The sequence below is a fragment of the Phoca vitulina genome, unplaced genomic scaffold (genome assembly GCF_004348235.1).
Source record: "Phoca vitulina isolate PV1807 unplaced genomic scaffold, GSC_HSeal_1.0 scaffold69, whole genome shotgun sequence".
Classification (NCBI taxonomy): Eukaryota; Metazoa; Chordata; class Mammalia; order Carnivora; family Phocidae; genus Phoca; species Phoca vitulina.
Window position 1 is genome coordinate 7,500,991 of NW_022589772.1, and position 17,360 is coordinate 7,518,350.

Here is a 17,360-nt window from a genome sequence, read left to right on the forward strand (position 1 = left end):
AAAAAAAAAAAAAAAAAAAAAAAAGAAAGAAATCACACATATCCTGATAGACTGGAAGACCGCGTACATGCTCAAAGTTGTGCCCTCTCAGAGGAGATTCGAGAGGGAAAAATCCAAGCCGCTATGGCCTGGCCGGATGTGGGGCCGAAACAGATTCCTTGAACTGTGATAGCAGCCTCCAAGCCACACATACATCCAATGGGAGAGGGTAAAAATCTAACTGGCTCAGGGGGCTTAAGCACAGTCTTTGACCAGTCAGTGGCCTATGCTGACCCAGGGCTGACCCCTAGGTTGCCAGGTAAGAGGAAAAACCAAGAAATCTGTTTCCTCTACAGTATACAGCCTCCGATATTCCTGCTCAGATTTCTTCAGCCAGGTCACTAAATAAACAACCAAGCAAACAACGACGTCAACCACTCAGGGAGATGGGAGCAGTAACCAGAGTGGCTGTGCTGTGTTACCTAAAACATCCAACTGTCAGGGCGCCTGGCTGGCTTGGTTGGAGGAGCGTGCGACTCTTGATCTCACGGTTGTCAGTTTGAGCCCTCCGCTGGCTGTAGAGATTACTTTAAAATTTAAAAAAAAAAAATCTTTAAAAGGATAAAATAGCCAGTTGGCAGCAAAAAAAAATTATGAGACATGCAAAGAAACAGGAAAGTGTGACCTGTACATAGGAGACAAAAAGAAGCAGATAATAGAAACTGCTCTTTAAGAGACCCAGATGTTGGATTTAGCAGACAAAGACCTCAAGGCAGCCATTATAAGGAAGGGATAACTGGGTGATGGGCATGAAGGAGGGCACTTGATGGAATGAGCACTGGGTGTTATTTGTAACTGATGAATCACTAAATTCTACCTCTGAAACTACAAACCAACCAACCAGCCAACCAACCAACAAAAACAGTGTAGACCAGAGGGCAGTCGGATCACATATTCAAGGTAGTAAAAGAAGAAAGAGTGTCAAGCAAGAATCTTAAATCCAGTAAAACTCTCTTTAGAAAATGAAGGTGAAATAATACATTTCCCAGATAAATAAAAGCAGATGGAATTTGTTTCTAGCAAAACTCCCTTTCAAGAAATACTAAAGGGAGTTCTTCAGGCTGAAAGCAAGTGATACCAGATAGTAATTCAAATTCACATGAAAAAACGAGTACTGGCAGTGGTAACTAATTCATTATAAAAGACAATATAATGGCATTTTTTCCTGTTTCTATTCCTTTTTTTTTTAAGATTTTATTTATTTGAGAGAGAGAGAGAGAGAGCATGAGCAGTGGAGGGGCAGAGGGAGAAGCAGACTCCCCACTGTGCAGGGAGCCCGTGGGGCTCAGTCCCAGGACCCCAGGATCATGACCTGAGCCGAAGGCAGATGTTTAACTGACTGAGCCACCCAGGTGCCCCCTCCTGTTTCTATTCTTAACTAAGTTAATTTAAAGAATAATTTCATAAAACAATATGTGTATGTTTGTATATAATTTTATATATGTGTACAACTTCATTGTTGGGCTCATCCACAGATGTGAAATGTTTGACAATAACAGCACAAAGGAGGTGAGTGGGAGCAAAGCAGTACTGGAGTAAGGAGATAACACCATAATAAGAAATGAAGAAAATTTTCAATGGAAAAATAAGGTTGATCTAGGAAATTCTATAAGCATTATAAATATGGAATTGCTGTGCTTTCTTCTCTCAGCTTCCTCAAAAGATATAACATTACATAAAGTAATAATGATAGCAGTGTGTTGTTAGATTTGTAAATGCTAAACCAGAAAATATCCGTATAATATGAAAAGAGGAACAGTAGAAGAAGAAAGGAACAAAGAAGGCATGGCACATATAGAACACAGTAAGCTAAATAGCAGATGTAAATTCTGTCATCTCAATAATAACATTAAATACAACTAGTTCAAACTATCCAATCAGAAGACAGAAAATACCAGATTGGATTTTTCTTTAATATCCATATATACAGGAGATATGCTTTAGATTCAAAGATACAAATCGGTTGAAAATAAAAGAGTGGAAGCAGATAAACCATGCAAACAGCAACCATAAGAGAGCTGGAGTGCTTACACTAATATCAGACAAAACAGACTTTAAACAAAAAATGTTACTAGATATTACACGGGACATTTTATAATGACAGAGTTCATCAGGAAGATGTAATAATTATGCCTATATGTGGACCTAACAAATAGAGCCCCCCAAATATATGAAGCAAAAGCAGACAGAATTGACAGAAGAAATAGGTATCAGTAAGACTTCAATGGCCCACCTTCCATTACGGGTAGAAGATCAACAAGGAAACAGAAGATTTGAAGAATGCCATAAACCAACTGGACCTAGCAGAAATGTGTAGAACACTTCATATTCTTCTCAAATGTACGTGGAATCTTCTGCAGGATAGACCGTATGTTACACCAGAAAACAAGCTTCAATAAATTGAAAGGATTTCTAGCATACAAAAGATGTACTCCAGTCCCAATGGAATTAAAGTAGAAATCAACAACAGAAGGAAATTTAGGAAATTCACAATATGTGGAAATTAAATAACAAAATAAAAAGCTTTTGCATAGTGAAGGAGACCATCAACAAAATGACAAAGCAACCTACTGAATGGGAGAAGATGTTCACAAATTATATGTCAAATAAGGCGTTAATATCCAAAATATATAAAGAACTTAACACAACATAAAAAAAAACCAGAAAAAAATTTGGTTAAAAAATGGGCAAAGGGCCTGAATAGACATTTCTCATACAAATAGCCAACAGACACATGAAAAGATGGTCAACATCACTGATCATCAGGAAAAGGCAAATTAAAACTAGAATGAGATACCACCTCATACCTGCCAGAATGGCTAAAATCAACAACACAAGAAACAACAGGTGTTGGTGAGGATGTGGAGAAAGGGGAACCCTCTCTCACTGTTGGTGGGAATGCAAACTGGTGCAGCCACTCTGGAAAAGAGTATGGAGGTTCCTCAAAAAGTTGAAAATAGAATTACCATTTGATCCAGTAACCCCACTGCTGGTATTTACCGAAAGAAAATGAAAACACTAATTTGAATAGATCATATGCAGCCCTATGTTTACTGCAGCATTATTTACAATAGCCAAGATATGGAAGCAGCCCAAGTGTTCATTGATAGATGAATAGATAAGGAAGATGTTGTGTACACACACACACAGTGGAGTATTATTCCGCCATAAAAAGAATGACATCTTGCCATTTGCAACACTAGAGGGTATAATGCTAAGTGAAATGTCAGATAAAAAGAGACAAATACCATATGATTTCACTCGTATGTGGACTTTAAGAAACAAAACAAGCGAACAAAGAGAAAACAAGAGGCAAAGAAAAAAAAGAATCAAACAAAAAAACAGACTGTTAAATAAAGAGAACAAACTGGTGGTTGCCAAAGGGGAGGTGTATGGGGGGATGGGTGAAATAGATAAAGGGGATTAAGAGTACACTTATGGTGATGAGCACTGAGTAATAGATAGAACTGTTGAATCACTATATTGTACACCTGAAGCTAATAGAGCACTGTATGTTAACCATACTTCAAATAAATAAATAGCCACTAAAAAATTGAAGAAAACAGTAAAATGATTCCATTTACAGTAGCTTCAAAAATGAAGTCTTTAGGAATAAATTTAACAGAAGTGCAAGGACACCTTGTAAACTGCAAACTATAAAATATTATTGAATGAGATTAAAGAAGACCTGAATAAATGGAAAGGCATGTCGTGTTTATGGATCAGAAGATACAGTGTTGGGGCATCTGGGTGGCTCAGTCGTTAAGCGTCTGCCTTCGGCTCAGGACATGATCCCAGGGTCCTGGGATCAAGCCCCGCATCGGGCTCCCTGCTCCGCAGGAAGCCTGCTTCTCCCTCTCCCACTCCCCCTGCTTGTATTCCCTCTCTCGCTGTGTCTCTGTCTGTCAAATAAATAAATAAAATCTTTAAAAAAAAAGATTTTATTTTAAAAAAAAGATAAAATGTTAAGATGGCAGTATTCCCCCAACGAGCTACAGATTCGATGGTCTCCTATCAAAATATCAGCTGGCTCCTCTGCAGACAGACAATTGAGGAGTATGACAAAAAGAAAGAAAATGAGAAGATGGGACGCCTGGGTGGCTCAGTCGGTTAAGTGTCTGCCTTCAGCTCAGGTCATGATCCTGGAGTCCTGGGATCGAGTCCCGAATCGGTGGGGAGTCTGCTTCTCCCTCTCCCTCTGCAACTTCCCCTGCTTATGCTCTCTCTTGCATGCACTCTCTCTCTCTCTCAAATAAGTAAATAAAATCTTAAAAAAAAAAAAAAGAAAATGAGAAGAAACTAGTTATATAGTTGGAAAAGAATTCCTGGTGTATAAACCCACAATCAGTCCTTACTAAATGAGTGAATACAGGCCTGGAGTAAGAATCAATCCCTAAAGGGAAGAACCAGACCTTTACTTACAGAGCTAGTAGGTACTTCTAGAGCCACTAAGTAAAATCCACTTCTTTTTCTCTCATTCACACGATAGTTTCTTTCTGATTTCCTCTTCTGTGCAAAGTTTTGTCCCTTCCTTCCCATCCAGCAGTTAGTTAAGCTCTCTTCTGTCAAGGAGCTTATACTTTAGTACTTTAGGAGGGAACTTACGAGACACACACACACGCACACGGTAAAAAGCGATGTATATTATAATCGAGCGCTAAGGTGCGGTAGGAAGTCAGAAGTAGCACTTGAGCCAGTCTTAGATGCGTGGTGTTGGGTAGGAGAAGGGCATTCCAATCAAAAGAAGCAGCATGAGAAATCATGGGCATTTCTTTCGGCTGGTGTTTTTGAAGGGAAGTAATGAGATAGAAAGCTGGGGCCCAGCGATGTCCCAGCCCTGCCCCTGACTAGCCACATGACCTTGAGAAAGTTAACTTCTCTATGTCTGAGCATCCTCTTTAACAAATGCACATAAACATACCACTTACCTTGGGGTTGTTGGGAAAACTGAATGAGACCATAACACATTAAGCGCTTATCACACTGTCTGGCAGAGTAGGTGCTCAATAAACGTTTCTTACGTTTGGGAATGGAATACCAAGCTAAGGCATTTGAGCTTTCATGTTGTGGGGAGCAATAAATAAAGATTTCAAATAAGGGTGTAACACAATCAGGGCAACACCTTGGGAAGATTATTAACTTGGCAGCGGGCAGTCTGGAGGTGAGAGAAGGGGAGACTGGGGGAAGCCATTGCAAGAGCTCAGGAGAGGGAACGTGAGGTCAAACCTGAGTACTGATAGTAGTAGAACTAGGTAAGAATACTGAGAGTTTGCTGGTGTCATAACACAAATGGGACATAGGAGAGGAAACAGGTTTGACCTTGACAACGGAAGGCCAGTTTTCTACATCCTGAGACACCAGTGGGACCACGAGGAAGGAATGTGTGCTGGGCAACTGGAAATTCAGTAGAGATCAGGGCTGGAAGAATGACCAGAGGTTATAACCAAGAGGTGGTATGAGATTACCAAAGAAAAGAAATATGGGGAGAGAAATAAGGACAGAACCCTTGGAGGTGGGAAAACAAAGAGAAGGCAGATGATTTGACTCTAATTGCCTTTCACAGAAGTTTAGTGTCGCTATCTGGTATCACATACCCTTCCTTCATCCCTCCGAAGTGACTGACTCTCTTCCTCCACACCACAGCTAAATGGGACCCTCTGCAGTGGCCCTGTTCTAGATGAATACATTTGTTCTCACATTGGCCCTAAATACTTTTGCTTTCCCACTAAGGTTGACACAGCAAGACCTATGAGGAGGCAGACCAGTTTTATTTCTGGGTGAACACTAGTTTCGAAGAACATTCAGGGGGCTGTGAGAAGCTAAGGTTTGAGATGTCTTACAGACGTTCTCAGAACTTGCAGAGAAAAGCGGGCAGCCTTGAAATACTGTGAGGTGGCTGATAGATAACATGCTTGACTCTTTCTCATTGAAAATTTGAAATTTGGTTTTAACCTTGAAATTTCTGGGTTTTCTGCAGGGAGGACAAAATAGTTACAGGGGTAAAAATGAGCTGGGGGGGGGAAGGTGTCCCATCCTACTGCAGGATTTCAAATTGTCTGTGGATTTCACAGGCGCCAGTCATTTCATTAGTTCCTTCAACACTTAGTGCATATAGCAGCCAGAAATGGAAGGCGATTTGCGCTTACTCTCCTGCACTTTCCTGATGAAATGAGGGAGTGCTTGTTTGCCCTGACAGAGGGGAGTTCCTTTGCCCTAAGAGGGAAATGACTCGAATTGGCTGATTCCACTTGTTTGATTCTGACTAGGGCCCTGTGTTTTAATTAACTTTTACAAGTGAATAATGGGCAATAGCCACAATCCGGTTGGCTGGCAAAGGAACTGCATGGTGTTCTGTTGCAATATAAAAAATGTGCCTAAGTCTTTGATGCTGGGAGGTTTTTGTGACACTTTAAAATTAACAAGCTGGCTCAGCTTTCCTCCACATACTCTACTAGGCTTTTTATGACCTTTTTTTCCATTCTCGTGTTAGGGGATTGTGTGTGTGTGTGTGTGTGTGTGTGTGTGTGTGTGGTTGTTTTGCTGCTTTTCCTTGCATTTTGGAAACTTCCAAGTCAGGCTGGTTTCAAACCTATTTTCAGAATTCTTACCAAGATCAACTTGGTCTTGTTATATCCAGACACTGACTCTCGTACCTTTTGATTTCATCTCTCCATTCAGACTAGTTGATATCTCAGCAAGGTGCATGAGGGAAGGGTTTGGAGTTCGGGGGTAGAGTTGTATTTTCCTAACCCGAAATGATCTGTGGATAACAGCTAGAGTCAGTTTTAAATGCGGGAAGTTTGGAGAGAGGCTCCATAGGATCAGAATATACCTAGCTTGTATTTTGACAGTTTAACATTTAATTCCCTCTTCTTGCAGTAAGTACAAATGGATCCTGGGAGAGGAGCCGGTGGAGAAACGAAGAAGGCTCCAGAATGAGATGACAACACCTCCTCTAGATTATTCCATGCCTGGCCCTTACAGGAGGGTGGAGGCACCTGTCGCCTACCCAGAAGGGGAGAACAGCCATGATAAATCCAGTTCCGAGAGAAGCACACCACCGTACCTTTCTCCAGAATACCCAGACGCAAGCAAGAATACCAGTCAGAGTAGGGAGGTGTCAGTCCTGTATTCAGGGGCCCAGGACCAACACCAGGGGTCCCTGCTCCCTGAAGAATTAGAAGATCAGATGCCAAGATTGGTAGCAGAAGAATCTAACAGAGGCAGCACAAACGTAAACAAGGAGGAAGTAAACAAGGGACCTTTTGTAGCCGTTGTGGGTGTTGCAAAAGGCGTTAGAGATTCAGGAGCTCCCATTCAGCTGATCCCTTTTAACAGAGAGGAGCTGGCTGAGAGGAGAAAAACAGTGGAATCCTGGAGCCCGGTGCCTTATTCCTCCGTGGCCCCTGGTCCCCCCCCTGCCACAGCCGCTGGGGAGAAGGGCCGAGGTTATGAGGAGAGCGGAGGGCGCAGTACGCCAAAGATGAAGAACCAAAGAGAGCTGGAAGAACTGAAAAGAACCACCGAAAAACTGGAACGCGTTTTGGCTGAGCGGAACTTGTTCCAGCAAAAGGTTAGGGCAACACCTTTCCACTGGGAATAAGAGATCCTTTTAACCAAGAGACCAGAGAGTCGCGGCTCTTGACCGTTTCCTGCTCTGAGGCCTTTACACAGCAGAAGCCATCGACTCGTTCCGTGTGGTGTCTCAGATTGAATGCCCCCGAGTGGGCTTCCCGCCCCTGTCTGGGGATCGCGCTGGGCCCTGAGTGGAACGTGTACGGAGGAACCGCGGAGTGAATGTATCAGGGACCCGTTTCAGTGCGCGCCTAGCACGCGGGGCTCATTGAATTTCTGTTTCTTGGGCTGCAGGTGGAGGAGCTGGAGCAGGAGAGGAATCACTGGCATTCTGAGTTCAAGAAAGTCCAGAGCGAGCTGGGGACCTACACCGCCCAGGAGACGGAAGGCTTGTACTGGAGCAAGAAGCACATGGGCTATCGCCAAGCCGAATTCCAGATTCTGAAAGCTGAGCTGGAGAGGACCAAGGAAGAAAAGCAGGAACTCAAAGAGAAACTGAAGGAGACAGAGACGCACCTGGAAGTGCTGCAGAAGGCTCAGGTCTCCTACCGGACCCCAGAGGGAGATGACCTAGAAAGGTTAATTCCCAGGGTTTAGTTATCAGCTTGGGAGTGCTAATGGGAAGCATCCCTTAGGACCCCCAGTGACTGGCCATAGCTAAGGGAGGAAGCCTTAATTAATTTATAGGCCACCAAGGATCGAGGAATTGCTTAGAGAGCTGCAGTCAGTCTCCCTGTGCTTGGTGGCACCGTGCTTTCTTCTTTCTGTCTAGCTAATGGACACATCATTGTTGAGAGACGTAGGCCCATTTTTAAGGAGCTTCATTTTGTTCTGTTGGCTAATGACTTCATGTCATCTCTTCTGCCCCCTCACTCCATCATACAGGGCTTTGGCAAAGCTTACGCGGCTGCGTATCCACGTCAGCTATCTCCTTACTTCTGTCCTCCCTCACTTGGAGCTTCGTGAGATCGGGTTTGACTCAGAGCAAGTGGATGGGATCCTGTATACGGTGCTGGAGGCAAATCACATACTGGATTGAGCACCGGACTATATACTCTATATACCCTTCTATACCCTACCCTACCCTACTCTACCCTACTCTTGTCTTGTCTTCTCTCCTCCCTTCCTCTCTCTCCCTCTCCCCCTCTCCGCCCCCTCCCTTTCTCTCTCTCTCTCTCTCACCTTTATGCCTTATATAGAGAATCTTTGAGTAAATCCTGGCTCTCACTCAGTCTGCTTCTTATTCAGTTTTGGTGTGGAGAAGGAGGCTAGTTAATAGGCTTTCGGGAGTTCCAGGAACAGAAAAGCAATAGTCACCAAGCCAGGTGACCTGAAAGCTTTAATTTTCATGATGTAGACAATTTGGCCTGTTTTATATCCTTTCTGAAATGGTTTGTATTCATTTAGGTTAAATCAGTCGGCAAATACTGGGTCCAATGTGGTAGATGTTTGGGGATAAATTAAGAAGTATAATTCATGGTTGCAGCCTTCAAGGATCTAATAACCTAGTTGGAAGTGCAGGACACACACCAAGTTAACTAACTGTTACAAGTGAGTGGTACAAACATGATAGAGAAGTTCTGGGGGAGGCAGTTGAAGGAAGGCATCACATCAGAAATGGGACCTAAACTAAGATTTGTTTCAAGAACGAGTATGACCACACTGTCAACAATGGCGACAGTGGTGGTTCTTTAGGGGGTAGGATTATGGTTGATATTTTTTTCTTCTTGCTATCTTCCTGCCTTTTTCAAATTTTCTATAATAAACCCATTATTCTTCTTACATTGGAAAAAATAAATTGTTTTTAAAAAGAATGAGTAGGTTTGGATTCAGATATCAGTTGAGAGACTCCGTTGAACATATAAGGTAATTTTATATTTACAGTTCATGTTATATTTAGCATTACCTCTGGAAGAATAGCATGAACAAAAGTGTGGAAAAAGCTGGAATGTGAAAAAGACGTTTGGTAGAAGTGATGGGTTAATGTAAATGGACCTGAGGTTAAATCATGACCCATCTACTCATGCTCACATGGCATTTGCATGTCAATAAGGAATTCTTGAAAAAAAGAAATCTTCAGGGCTCAAATTCAAAAAATATGTGCCACCAAACTGGGATTTCAGGAAGTGGGGGAGCTCTTTTAGAGCAGGGAGATCTGTTTGATACCCTTCACAATTCACCACCTACCTACTTCCTCAGGCTAGTGCTGAGTAAGGGGTTGGTCTCATATTATCAGAAATTGTAAAACCTACACTCTTGTAAAAGTAGACATTTTGTTTATCCATTGCTTTATTATATTTATATAGCACGTACTCTCCAAAGAGTTCAAGGTACTCTTCACAAGACATTGAACAATGAACACATAAAGATATACCAGCAGTGAAAAAGAAGAAGTAAAGGAGAAAGAATCACAGGGGATGGGGGTGGGGGTGGGATCAAGCAATCGCAATAGATCAGGTAGCGCAGAAGAATGTTTCGGATATTCTGTTTTCCCCTGCAGAGTTACTTTGGAAGACTCTCCCAAGCTTCTTTTACCTCCTTGGAGAGGAGGCCCATCACAGGTCTTCCTGGGAGACCGTAAGGCCGGGGAGGGGAGGTCCGAGCCAGGCTTCAGCATCAGAATGAGTGCTGACAGTTGCCCCCGCCCCCGGGCCCTCACCGCCCCGCACCTCTAGCCTGCAGCCTGGTTAGTTTTCATGCGGGACATTTGGACTAGGATATTGAAGGCCCCCGTTGTCTAAATAAATATAAATATTACTGAGAAGCGGGGGGGGGGGGGCGGCATTTTCAGCTATCCTCTCAATGATACTTATTCTTCAGAAGGGAGCTGTGAAAAGCTGGGACTTGGCACAGATATGGACAATATGGAAAAAAATTCGGAGCATTGAAGGTTCAGCCTGAGGGGGAGAGTGAGCATGTGTGAGTGGTGCGTGCCTGTGTGTGTGTGTGTGTGTGTGTGTGTGTGTGCGCGCGCGCGCGCGCACGTTGGGTGAGTGAGGAACAAAGCAGGAAGGAATATGGGCAACTGGGTTTTAAAAAGAAAAAAGTTGGGGGAAAAAAGTTGAAAAAAGAAAAAAGTTGGAAAAATGTAACTCCTCTTTCCTAGTGCTTGCTCTCGGCCCATTTTCTAGGCCCAGCCCCGTACCGCTGCTTCCAGCAAGTTAGGTGTGCGAGTCCGTGTACTGCGACGCCGGACCTACCTCTCATACCTATTTGCGGTGAAACCACACCAGCGGGAGGCCCCTGAACCAATGTTAAAAGCCACGGTGGAGAGATTCAAAAGTGTCCCCCAGCCTTACCAGAGCTTATGTAGTGTGGAGGCAAAAGACAGCGGAAGAAAAAAGTGGGTGCCTCCTCCTGGCTGTCCAGTTAGGTTCACAGGATCGTAACTGTCCTTTCAAATGTCCCTCCTATTTACACTTTAACTTTTCATTCCCACAATCCATTTAGGCCCTTATTAGCTCATGCCTGGAAAATTGAAATCGGCTCTTAACTGGCCTCGCTTTCCTCCTGTTCACACTCCTTCCATCCACTCTACCCACTGTCACGAAATTGCTTTCAATGACCTCCCCAGGTTATGCCTCTGCTCAGAGACATGCTAGTGCTCCCAGTTTCCGAGCAAGCGTGGTACAGAGACCCCCGTGGCCGTCCCTGTGCTCTCCAGACTCCTCTTTTAACATTCCAAACACAAACCTCATTCCATCTAAGCTGCACTGTTTCTCAGTTTCCAAACCTGCCTGGAGATTTTCTCCTCCACCTTTGCTATTCCGTTCCTTTTACCTGGAACGTTCTCCCTCATCATCTTTCCTTTGGCTCAAATGTCAACCTTTCCCCCGCCCAAGTTCCCCCCATTAACCCAGGCAGTCATAATGTTTTCTTTGAACACGTAAGTTTTGTGTCGCAAGGCTTTTTATCACAAACTTCCTTGTCCTGTCTTCCTATTAGAAAGCTCTAGATTCAAATATATAGCTGCCTACTTGGCATTTACATTTACATGTCTCACAGGCATTTCAAATAAAATGTGTTAAAAATAAACAGTGACACACACACCCTAGGACTGTTCCTTCCCCCAGTTTTCCTCATTTTAGAAAATGGCACCTCCACCCACCCAGTCACATAAGCTAGAAACCTGGAAGTCATCCTTAAATTTCCTCTTTTGTAGTCCCCACATCCAGTCTGTCAGAAAGTCTGTCCGTTCTATCGCCAAAGTGTATCCTGACTTCACTGACTTTTACCACAGCCACCTTACTCCAAACAACCATCGGCTCCCATAGATGTTTTTGCGGCTCCTAACTGGTGTCCTTGCTTCCACTCTCGTTCCCACAACTGTCTTACCACGACAGCCAGATTAAAAAAAAAAAAAATACAAATCAGATTACATAACTCCCTGCTGAAAGCCCTCCAGTGACTTCTCACTGCACTTAGAATAAAATCCATCCTCCCTACTTCCTCTGCTTTGTGTCTTGCCGCTTTTCATCAGATCTCTTTTCCCCTCGCTCACTGTGGTCTTCCCACGGAAACACGTCAGGCTCTTCCCCCCGAGCCTTTACCCATACTGTTCCCTCTTCTAGAATGCTCACACCTCCAGTTTGGGCATGGCTGCCTCATCCTCATCCTTCAGGTCTCGGTTTAAGTGTCCACTTTCTCAGACAGGCCTTCTGTGCAGCGTTTTTTTTCTCTCTCTCCCCTATTCTATCATTTCCTGTTTTCAATTCCTGGCACTTCTCACAATTTGCTGTTACATATTCGACTGTTGACTTGCACTCGTTCAACAAATACTCACTGGCTACCTACCATGTGCTGTGCGATAGCTGGGAACGCGACCCACATGATGTCTGTCCGCCTCTTTCCCTAATAAGGTCCATGAGGGGAAGGGCCACGCCCGTTTCGGCCAATCCCTTTATCCCACAGCTTATCCTAGTACCTGGTATATAGTAGGCGATCAATGATTCTTAACCAATCAGTTAATGTTGGGAACGTGTCAGTATCTCCATCTCCCTCAAGAGCCTGTAGCAGCGGCTCATTCGTGGAAGGGGCTGGCTAAATCAGTGTGAGTGAGGGAGGCAACAGTGCTGGACGTTAAAGTCTGCGAATGCAAAACAGACCATAAGTGCTTCAGGTTTCGGGGGGCAGGCAGGCTGAGCTGGAGTGACCCAGCGTTTCTCTGTAGCTGAGTTTTCACTTGAATAATTGGAGAGGCTACCAAAGGAAAAAAAAAAAAAGAATATGGGTGTTCTTTCCCACAGACTCCGAATGTTATCAAAAGGAAGCTCCCTAGCATGCAATTTTAAAATACTGAGAATTACAGAATACAATCTGGAGAAGCCTATAGAGAGCACATCTTGAGCGTGAGAACTAAAAGGAGAAAAAAAAAAAAAAAACCCATCTCTGAGGGGTCTTCTGTTCCCTTTTGCCAAGAGCAGCGATAGTGTCTTTCAGGAGAAGAAACAGGGGCGCCTGGGTGGTGCAGTCGGTTGAGCATCCGACTCTTGGTTTCGGCTCAGGTCACGATCTTGGGGTCTTGGGATCAAGCCCCGCATCGGGCTCCACGCTTGGCGTGGAGTGTGCCTGAGAGTCTCTCTCCCTCTGCCCCTCCTGCCTGTGCTCTCTCTCTCTCTAAAATAAATAAATCTTTAAATAAATAATTTTAAAAATGTTAACAAAAGAAACAGGAGCTATCCGGAAAGAGTTGACAGAGCAAGCCACAAGAAAATAAGTTTCTGGCACGTGTTAGGAAGTCAGTACATGCTTGTGGGATGAACAAATGGGCTCCTAGCAGAGGACCAAGTCAGAGACTTGGTGATCCCAGGGGGGGCAGAAAGATATCATTGTCCCTGTCTGGTGATTATAGATGATCTGGGGCAATAATTTTGAAGCAGAGGCTTAATTGGCAGGCTCTCGGTTCCCAAAGGGTAATCCCCAGATAGAACATGTTTCAGAGTTCTGTATTACGAATTAAAACTCTTTCTGTAGTACGGGGTTAGGTGTGAAGCATGGGGGTATGCTCAGGAAAGCCAGGGGTGAGCTCAGGCGAAGTCAAGTGTAATTTCCCCCAAGGAATACCTTGTTCTTGATGACAAGGACATCCCGAACTTACGACTTCTCTTAGGCAGAGAGGAAATTCAGGGACCATACTTTCTGAGTTCAAAGTCAGGGCACACGGCTGTAATAAACTAGGCAGCTGGAAAATACTAACCTAGATCATCTTGGGCAGATTGTAGCTTTAGTCATTAAGGGAGACATACATAGCATTCATTTTCTGCAGAAGGAACGTGTTTTATTACTTGCCCCCATCCTCAAGTCCAAAGTTCTGATGTGAATCATCAGAAACCCCAACCCCCTTTTAGATGAGATTAGTCCAAATGTTTTGGGTGCCTTCTACTCACCAAACACATTTCATACATCTGACCATTGAGTCCTCAGGGGCAGAGGCAGGATGACTTTAGGCAGAGGCTCAAGAAGGTGTTCCCAAAAGGCCCGATTTTCCAGAAGGCTGTGGAAACCTGTAAGGATCGGAATGGTGGAGGTGTGTGGGGAGGGTTTCTCAGGTTGTAGGGAAGAGTATAAGTAAAGTCACTGGACTAGGTGGTGGGGAGGGGTTGTGAATACAGGAACACCCAAGTGCGTTTGAGGAATATTGAATTACTTAATTTGAAGCATAAGGAACAGAATGGACCAAGGGTTGGGGAATACCAGCAAGAGGGGGGCTATGCTAAATCTGCTTACCAATGGAGCCCTTGTAGGCTATGAACTAGAAAAGTGGTTGTTGTATCTCCCCAGTTGTCCTCAGAGTTGGGGACATTAATCAGTTTGAAGTTCCCTTGCACTAAGATTTTCTCTAGAAGCAGCACATGATTGATCATGGTTTTGTTCCACCTCAGATTTTCACAGAGCTTGATGAAGGGCAAAGAGCCATCACCCCTCCTTTCTCCTCCAACTTCTCGAGTCTGCTTTTCCTCTGGCCTCTGTTAATGGAATCTTCAAGGTATCTAGACTTTGGGGAAGAATCTGGAGAAGTTTTGACCTGGGAAAGAATATCCCTTACTGATGTAGATTCAGATCTGTGGTGGGAAATAGACTTTGTCATCTGCCCCCGCTCCCCACAGACACACATTTTGGTGTGACTTTGACACTACCCTTTGGGTCACCAATATGCTTAGACCACAGTTAACCCCCTGTTGAGGACCTACCAGATGCCATGACCACGCTAAGAGGCAGGCATCATTTCCATTTGATGTACGGGGACACTAAAGTGTAGAGAACTGAAGTGCCTCTCCCAAGGCCACACATCTAGAGAGTGTGCAGAGGCCAAACCAAGCCCAGGTTTGTCTGACTCCAAAGCCCAGGCTCTTTGCCCACGACACCGTACGGCCTGTCTTGAAAACGGTTAGTCTCGTCTTCGTCCTTTTGATAAGAAAAAGCCAAAGCCAGCCCACGCTAATAGGAATTTCCAAGGAAGAAAGTTCCACAATCCCACACAATGTTTAACTGCCCTCATGATCAGGAAATCGTTCACTTATGTAACGAATATCCCTCCAAACAATGTGGAAATTCATTTCCTCTTGACTGGGTTTTTCACGCAGGGCTGTCACTTGGCAGCTTTCCTGATATCAAAACAGCCATCAAGATCCTATTCTTACACTCCAGGAGGTCTTGGACTTGTTGGCCTCTGCCTATGAGGGTTCTCACTGGCTCCTTAGTACCGCACCCCCACCCCAGACAGTGCTGAGGTGGGCAAGTTTCTCAGGGAGTGAGAAAGTGACAGTTGAGAACATGCTGGTTTATTATTACACACAGGAGAGTAAAATTAACCACATGAGGTGCCTCTGGAATTGCCGAGAAAAAGATGGCACCACCTTTCTCGTCTGCCTTTTTCTTGATTTCTATTTCATCTCCATTGAAGGCTGTTGAATCATTTAGTTGAAGAGTGCACGCGTTACTCAGAGAAGGCCCCTGCTCCCCCAAATTCCAGCGTCCGCTGCCTCTGAATTGATCGTCTATTTTTTTTTTTTTTAAAGATTTTATTTATTTATTTGAGACAGAGAGAATGAGAGAGAGAGAGCACATGAGGGGGGGAGGGTCAGAGGGAGAAGCAGGCTCCCTGCCGAGCAGGGAGCCCGATGCGGGACTCGATCCAGGGACTCCAGGATCATGACCTGAGCCGAAGGCAGTCGCTTAACCAACTGAGCCACCCAGGCGCCCTCGTCTATTTTTTCTTAAGCTCACTGGACTCGTCTTCTCATTCGGGCTCTTTTTTTTTAAAAAAAGCACTAAACTGAGAAACTAGTGCAAATTCTGACGTCAGTGGCTAATCTATGACTGAATGGGTTTCTCCTGCTAGAAAAATATACATGCTTCCCCCACCCCCATCAAGGCCCTCAGTGCCTTTAAACCAAGGGAGAAGAGTCTTTACAGTATCATCAGATAGCCTTTGTGGGGGATGCTGATGCACCTTCTTGCCTCCCATTGGGTGATTCCAGAAAAAAGCAAACGAAGAGGCTGCTTGTGATTTGGGTGTGACTGGCCTTTCTCCTGAGCAACCCACACGGAACTTTGTCAGATGTCACAGGCTCGGGAAGTGCTGTTGGAGTAAAGGGGCTCCCACTGAAACACGGGGTTGACTGCCACTCTACTCATGCTCATTGGGCACCTTGATTCACATTGCATTATACCTATCTGTCTGAAAGCCTGTGAGCTTTCTCGGTGTTCCCTCCACAAGGCCATGTTTGCAAATAGAAAGTTCTTCGAAGCCCTCCTCGGAGGTGACTTGTGAAGTGGCAAGGGTGCCATTCTGGAGGAATGGGACTTCAGGGATGACAGGAAAGCGGAACCTGACGGGCTGCCCTTGTGGAGTGACCGCCTGCTTTGTTAAGCCCGAAGTCACTGCCACCTGTCTTGTGGAGAAATGAGGCCCAGAGCCTGGAACTGCAGGCAAGAGTGAGCCAGGAGTTCCTGAGCAGCAGTTCTCAGGGAACTGTCAGTAGAAGTGGGAGCTTGCGGGAAGCAGAGGGATGGTCCCCTTACAGCTTCTGTCTCACCGGGCCTGATAGCAACCTGTTAATATTTTATCAGTGATCACATCGCACGCAGCACGGAGGAGCCACCACTTAGGGCAAAAGAGAGAGATAACCTGCTGGACTTCCTGTTTGAGGTTTTCTCTCCCGGGGAGATAACAGGATTTCTCATCAAAGCCAGCAGCCGCTTGGGCAGGGAGAGCAGGCTGGGCAAAGGCCAGGCTTCAGAGCGGGCAGCCACAGACGCAGAAGAGCCCTCCTGCCCGTGGAGCCAGGGCTGAGTGGGCGGGAACAGCTGACCCTGCCCAGGCCCCATGTGCCTGCCTTTAGCGCCATGCCCTTCTCCTTCCTCGCTCCCTTCTCCCACATCTGTGTCTCTCCTCCGGTCCGGGGCCAAAAGGCCTCCGGTTCCCCGGATGGGCGCTGCCTCTGCTGCCCCCACCAATTTCCAGAGAGCTGCCCACGAGAAGCAGATGAGGGAGATGAGGCCGAGCCCCAGGGTCGCTCTTTCCCCTGGAGCCACTTAGGAGTCCTGCGAGGCAAACTCAAAGGGCTTCTGGGCGAGCTGTGCCGTGGAACCCTGTTGCCTCCTCAGCGCTGCTGTCCACCCTTTTGCTCCGTTTCCCATGGTCCTTCAGCTGCAGGAGGCAGTTTCTCGGGCTCATCCTTCCCCCTCCAAAGCTCAAGTGGTGCCAGGCCCTCCCTTCATACAGATTGGGGTTTGAGGGGACT

At 45.2% G+C, this 17,360-nt stretch overlaps 1 protein-coding gene across 4 annotated transcripts in view; it reads left to right on the plus strand.

Annotated features, from left to right (window-relative positions):
• Positions 1-9,817, plus strand: part of MORC4 (MORC family CW-type zinc finger 4) — a 52,102-nt gene extending 42,285 nt beyond the window's left edge. For 3 of the 4 annotated variants that reach the window (XM_032392780.1, XM_032392781.1, XM_032392783.1), the window contains 3 exons: positions 6,919-7,612; positions 7,909-8,192; positions 8,500-9,817. In XM_032392780.1, the coding sequence (XP_032248671.1) occupies positions 6,919-7,612; positions 7,909-8,192; positions 8,500-8,653 (1,132 nt within the window). In that variant the 3' untranslated portion in view covers positions 8,654-9,817. The remainder of the gene's footprint in view (positions 1-6,918; positions 7,613-7,908; positions 8,193-8,499) is intronic. The other variant, XM_032392782.1, reaches the window with a different exon arrangement.
• The last annotated feature ends 7,543 nt before the right edge of the window (positions 9,818-17,360 follow it).